Source organism: Doryrhamphus excisus, chromosome 3, assembly GCF_030265055.1.
Source record: "Doryrhamphus excisus isolate RoL2022-K1 chromosome 3, RoL_Dexc_1.0, whole genome shotgun sequence".
Classification (NCBI taxonomy): domain Eukaryota; kingdom Metazoa; phylum Chordata; class Actinopteri; order Syngnathiformes; family Syngnathidae; genus Doryrhamphus; species Doryrhamphus excisus.
In genome coordinates, this window is record NC_080468.1 from 2,129,050 (window position 1) to 2,135,677 (window position 6,628).

Genomic DNA, 6,628 nt, shown 5'->3' on the forward strand with positions numbered 1-6,628 from the left:
TGCTGTCCTGCAAGTCAACCTACTCGCATTTTCTACAGAAAAGGCTTTGATACGATGGGATGTGACGTGGCACATTTTGCAATGTATCATTTTTCCATGCCACTTACCCTCACTAGGATTGAGGAGGTATGCTAGAGTTCGTCCCTGCTGGCTTCAGGCGAGAGCTGGGGTACTGGATGGATGGATGGATGGATGGATGTCTTACAAAAACCTCGACTGCAGCTATGAATCCAGCAGAGGGCGCTGTCTCGCAAGGCAAGGCAGAAAGGCTTTGACAAGATGTGTGAGTAAAATACTGTATACTTTAATGTGTAAAACTCAATTAAATATGATTAATAACAGAGGCACATTATAGGATGTAGATCACAAATAGGCATTTTAAGACTATTTATGGGTGCATACATTAGGTGACACTTAGAATGCAACCCAAATAGTGGGATGTACTATATGCCGTACATAAGATAATGCCAGCTAGACAGTTCTGCATTTGACTTTTTATCGGGGTGTCTGAGGCACACTGGTTAGTGGTTTATTCATACAAATGACTCGTAGACAATGGTATCAGTCGCAGAAATAAACAGGTGGACACCGAGAGATCCAATCAAACTGTCCCCATGGCTGCCATTAAAAGAAGTCATGTATGGTTTAAAAGCAGAATTGTGAACCTATGTGCTTTTTTCCAAGTCTTTGAACAGCGGGTGCTGCAAGGCCTGAGCCGCTGTAATTCTGCTAGTGGGATTTAGATCTAACAGCCGGTCTAGCAGATCGTAGGCTTCGTCAGGGACCCCGTCCCATCCCCGCTCATCACCAGTACCTGTACAGTCCACCCCTGAAGAGGCTTTTTCCCCTGGTGTTTCAGCCTGGCTTTTTGGGAGCGGGGAAGCAGTCTCACCCGCTCCAGCTATGCCTCGTTCCTGAGCGGGCCGTGGTGTTTCCTCTAGAGATTTAGCACCAAGTGAGTGTCTGACCGGCGTGACTTCATCATCTGGCGACGGTCTCCGTCCCCTCAGCGTCTCACAGAGCTCCCTGAGATCCAGGCGAGGAAGCTGCCGACTGCACAGCACCGCCTTGCCTGGATAGGATGTTACACCCACAATCACATTTCAACCAAGCTGGCATCCCGACTACTTGGCTTCCAGGACATGTTCATACGCACCAAATGCCTTAGCGGCGCGTACGGTTTCTCTGGAGCCTCGTATTGTCATAATCTGAGCAAGAGCGATCAAGTCGTCACTGGCTTTGAAGAAAGGGTAGCGTCCACTCAGCAGCGAGAGCAGGATGACTCCCGCTGACCACACGTCGATGGCTGAGTGCGGCACGAGACACATTAACCAGATTTTTTTTTTCTTTTTTTCTGTAATTAAATGACTTGACAGGCTTAAAAAATGCATTTTAACGCCACAAGTTTTTTCGAGGACAGCTCCATCTGCTGGATCGGATGAGTCACTGCCCCACGTCCTCCCTTAATGGCTTCACACAGCAAACCTTAATGGTAGTACCATTGTTAACGATGCTATGTGACTAACTGAACCAAGTCACGGTGATCAAAACAATACCTCACATGGGATTTGCACTTGGTGTGCATTCATACTCGGTTTGGACTTTTTATTTCAAGCAATGGGGATTATTATTATTATGGGTCTTTTGTAAGAGTGACCCGTCCCCCAGCGTTAGAGGAAGAAGCACAAAATCTGCCCCTAAATATGTCATCTCTGAATTTTAAACACTTAAATACGTTTCTGGTCATTTTGCTAATGGAAAGCCACGATCGCATCTCTCCATCGCTTTTTTCTTTTAAACACGTGATGTTTGTAGTTGTAGTTTTCAGTGGTATAGAACGTCATCACATCACCTATTACCTACTATTTACCGTAGCGTTACTGTAACAATGTTTGCAGTTGTGAACCACTGGTGCAGGGTCTTTACAATTCCTATTCAATGCACTCACCTGTCCCCTGGTGTGGACACTTAGTGAGGACCTCCGGCGCTCGGAAGCCTGGAGTTCCAGCCCTGGGAGCCACCTGCTGCTTCCTTTTAAGCACAAGAAAAGCAAGTCAACGAGTGTCAAAACAGAAAGATGCCACCACAAAACGAGCAACCAAGAGGCTTACCTGGCCAGGCAGACATTGCAGACTCTGTCTGTGTGAAAGCAAGTACAGGTGAGAGGCTGGTGGACGCTTTGCTGAGGTTTTGGAGTTCTGACAGTGGCCGGGCCCCTTCTAGCTGAAGCCGACCTTCCATTTGAGAGGTCCGCCGGTTTCCCGGTATTTACAAGCTGAATACAAGAGGAAAGCCTGGTTTATGAAAACATGTATCCCTGTGGTTGTGAGCGGAGTAGAAAATTCACTTCACAACAGGCTTACTTCTGACGTATTTGCTAGCTTGGTGATAGACGGGGCTAAAGTGCAGTTGTTCAGGTTCCTCTCGCTGAACACGGGCCTTGGTGCTTTACGTATTCCCATTAAATCCTAAAACAAAAAGGAACATGACAAGTTAGCTCATAGCAACAGTGCAGAAGATAGGACAAACACGGTGACATTATCCCAAATCACCAAGAAAGTGTGGACACCTTAGTGTGCCTTGCACTGCGAGAAGTGGAGGCGCCCGCTGTAGTAGTGATGGAGCGTGTTTTTTTAATCAGTCCTTGCCCAGCGGCTAAGGAGGTGGTGGGAGAGGGAGAGGAGGAGGGAGGGGGGTGAGCTGTGGATAGGTGCGAGGCTGTGGTGGTAGAGGGAGGTTTAGGTGGGGCTTTATCTCGTTTCTCTGTGGAACATCCAGCCTTTGGCTGAGACGGCTTCTGTCTGACCACCTTAAGCAGTTCCAGCTGAGTGTCGGCTGTTCCCTGAGCTAAGCCGAAGTCCACCAGGGCGAACCTGCATGTACAAATACAAAATATATGTCCATTTATTTAACGAAAGTGAAATTTTACCAGTGAAAGTGGCTGCCACTCACGTCTTAGCTTTCCTGTTGTACAGGAAGTTGTTTGGTTTGATGTCACGGTGAATGATACCGAACTGGTGAATGTGCCTCAGGGCTTTCAGCAGGTGGTAGATGTACAGACGGACCTCTTCAAAGCTTAATGAACTGATAATGTCCTAGGATGGGTGGATGGATTTGTTTTGAACACGTTTTACAAGTTACATTGACGCACAATTCAACATGTCCGATAAGAATTTGTGTGGCTATTTCTTACTACGATTGCTTGATGCTCCATATAAGGCATAACAATCACTACATGATCCTCCTTCCTAAAGCAGTATTCCACACCCATCACATTCTCCCTGCCCCTGCAACAACAAGAGTGGCAGTGATGTTTCCGTATATTTCAGGTTCAAGCTCATTTTGGGAGAAGTAAACAAGAACCATAATAGTTCACGAACCCGACAACAGTGAGACACTGGAGCTCGGCAGCGATGCGAGTCGGGTGGCTGGTTGGGATGAGGTGCTTGAGGGCAAACACGTCTCTGCTGCCGTCTCGCATCCGAGCCTCACCGAGGTATACTGAGCTGAAGGTACCTGGTGAGCACACAAACGCACATCAACGACGGTGGAACCTCCTCGGTTAGTGTCTTTTCCGTAAACGTCTGCAATGTATGTCAACATTTTTGCCTCAGTTTGTGAAAATGTTCTAGTTACCCTACAATATGGCATGTCGCCTGTCATTTCTTGAATTCAAATATTTCTCTCCTTCTTTATCAAAACTTCTGTAACTTTCTTTGGTTCCATTGTGGGTTGATTTGCAGCTGTGAGCAAAGAAAAGCAGAGACTAGAGGTGAGAAACACGACTGAATTCAAGAAATAACGCACAGCAAAACACAATGGTGGTGTCTGTGTTGATCTTGATGCCATATTTTGTCTTTGTAGAGAATCACATCTCAGTGAAGGTAAATGTAACTCATTTATCCCTTTCCTTCATTATTTATGTGTAATTACATGTGCATTGAATTGTTTCTGCATGTTAAACTATAAAAACCTTTGGTCTGTTTGTACATATTTGGCTTTCTGGAACAAATTCATTGGATTTACGTGATTTCTTACAGGGAAAATGGATTAACCTTTCGGTTAGCTTTCTGGAACAAAATACAAATGCTAACCAAAGATCCACTGTAGCATTGATTTGAATATAAGACAACTCCTATGTTTGGATGGTCAAATGTTAAGTTAATGCATTTTCTGTCATGCCCTGCCCAAGGGACTCTAAATGGTCATAGGTGTGAATATGAGTGTAGTGGCTATTTGTCCTTCACCAAAATAAATAAACGTAACTTATGCTATAATCAAAAGGCCACTGATGCACCATGGGTTTTGTTTTACGCAGGCAAAAGAGTCATTGTCCAAACAATCTTGTTCCGTTTCTTCTTCTTTCCTTTTATTACCAAGCAAGCAAACAAGCAAACAAAAAAGGAACAAGGGCCTTTTCCTGTTGCCTCTCTTGCGCTGGTACAAAAACCATAGGCCCACCCCGGTGCATGCTGGTCCTGTGAGCACTGCCTACCTAAATATATTGCAGGTGCCCAGGGTGTTATCCAATGAAATAAACCCAGAAATTAACTACTAATTAACCCCAACAAAATATGATAGATAAACAAAATAAATAAATAACAAGAAAATATTATCAAGTAATCCAAACAAAACAACAACAACAACAAAATAAATCAACAGATATCAGAAACCTAGGAACACACCAATAAATAGCTCCTACAATGAGTGTGAATGATTGTTTGTCTATATCTGCACTGTGATTGGCTGGCAAACAGTCGAGGGCGAACCCCACCTCTCTAGTAGGTTCCAGCTTACCCGTGACCATGAGGGGGACCATAATAGTGGATGAATGTAATAAGGTCATTAAAAGCATTCATTTTTAAATATTATCAATCGCATACCTTCTCCAATTTTGTCTATGATGCGAAAAGTCTTGGCAAGCTGAGGAACAGCTCTGTAGAGAGACTCAATGTCCGACTCTACATCCCCTGGAGAAAAACAACACGCATGCTATGTTAACAACTGTATATATTGTCAATAGTAATACATAAAGAATACACGCGTGCAAAAAATGTGCTACGAGAATAATGTACAAATATTATAGTAGTATAGTCGACCCTACGGAGAAAAAAACGTTTTAGGAGACTTTACGAGAAAAAAAAAACGGAAAATAATATAATTTTAGTAGCGCTGAGTTGACATATTAAAACTGGAGCTGTCCATTGATTAAAATATGTAATTGCAATCAATCCTATTTTTGTCTATAGTTAACTGATTTAATGACATACAATGAGCAACAAAACAAATGTGGTACATAGCAGTGCTTATTTGCTGCTCGAAGGAATCAAAGTAGTCAATAACCGATGGAAATGATTTCCGGGTCAACTACGTAATAAGCGAGTCTTTTATTCCCCCTGGTTGGTTAAATCGCACACATTTCAACTCACTTGAGATTTTACTTTTCTTGTTGGCCGATTTGATACATCCGTCTAGCCGGAAGGGTTCGGTGCAGACGACGGAAGAATCCATCTTGACAAGAGAAAAACACGTTGACAAGAACACTGACAACTCTGGGAAGCAGTGTGGAAAAGTCATTGTGTCGACTACAGACCTTGTGTCTCAAACGGAGAATTATAAAAAGTCAAAAGTGGTCATTTGACCTGAAATTGTACGCTGGGTGTATGCTAACGTTAGTCCTAGCAGGGGATCCAATCAGCTTAGACAAAAAAAGACACTCACCGCATTCGTTTCACGTCGACCACGGCTGTACCAAAAGTACCTCTACATATATCATAAACTCAGTAAAGTTCCCAGACGATGCCCAGTGGGGGGGAAATGACGGTTAGTAAACACCGGACAGGCGAAACCTGACTGAAAGTTCACAAAAGAGTAGTTCACTTGTGGACTGACGCTTTTCCGCCAACAAACTACGCGCTAAAAATGACGTCGATAAAATCTCGCGAGAGGCAAGCAATACCACGAGAACAATGCACAGTCATTCATGCTTAGTCTAAAACAGGGGTCAGCAACCCGCGGCTCCAGAGCCGCATGTGGCTCTCCAGTCTCTTTGTTGCGGCTCCCTTTGCAATGCTTGAATATTTTTTAAGCACCCGAGTGGTGAAAATGCACATCTTCGTTATGAGTTTACAAAAATCCAACTTTGTGTGAGACCATGAATGCATCCTGACTGAGTTCTGACTGGTGACTGAATGAGCAGACAGGATGCTATCCAGTTCTCTCTGACAGGTTAACATGAAGGGAAATGAGTAATACTTTGAGTTATTTGAGTTATTAATTATTAATTATTATTAATGAGTTATTTGACAATTCTGAAAAAATAAATTAGAGCTCATTTAAAAACAAAAGTTTATCTCCAGTACTAGCAAGAGTACTCCAACTCGTCTTTTTTTTTCCCTCCAATGTTGTTTTAAACATACAACGTTTTGCGGCTCCAGGCTATTTTTCTTTAGTGGGCAAGTGGGTGAAATGGCTCTTTTCATAGTAAAGGTTGCCGACCCCTGGTCTAAAATATTTGATACAACCCTTATATTTTAAGTTCAAATGAAATGATATTAAATGATATTATGCAGCATAGGAAATGGATGGATGCCACATCTTTAAGTGTTTTAATAAATATCATGTAAGC

At 43.2% G+C, this 6,628-nt stretch overlaps 1 protein-coding gene across 2 annotated transcripts; it reads right to left on the bottom strand.

Annotated features, from left to right (window-relative positions):
- Positions 1 to 282: 282 nt before the first annotated feature.
- LOC131125591 (cell division cycle 7-related protein kinase-like) lies at positions 283 to 6,478 on the bottom strand. Of its 2 annotated transcripts, none has more exons than XM_058067270.1 (12): positions 5,722 to 6,478; positions 5,430 to 5,511; positions 4,884 to 4,970; positions 3,381 to 3,516; positions 3,194 to 3,287; positions 2,953 to 3,095; positions 2,810 to 2,873; positions 2,364 to 2,468; positions 2,112 to 2,275; positions 1,949 to 2,031; positions 1,157 to 1,306; positions 283 to 1,072 (listed from the first exon to the last, which is right to left on the bottom strand). In XM_058067270.1, the coding sequence occupies exons 2-12, from the start codon at positions 5,509 to 5,511 to the stop codon at positions 666 to 668; spliced, it is 1,515 nt and encodes a 504-aa protein (XP_057923253.1). In that variant the 5' UTR covers positions 5,722 to 6,478; the 3' UTR covers positions 283 to 665. The 2 variants fall into 2 exon arrangements, with proteins under 2 accessions (XP_057923253.1, XP_057923252.1); XM_058067269.1 differs by having other exon boundaries at positions 2,570 to 2,873; positions 5,722 to 6,474.
- Between the last annotated feature and the right edge of the window lie 150 nt (positions 6,479 to 6,628).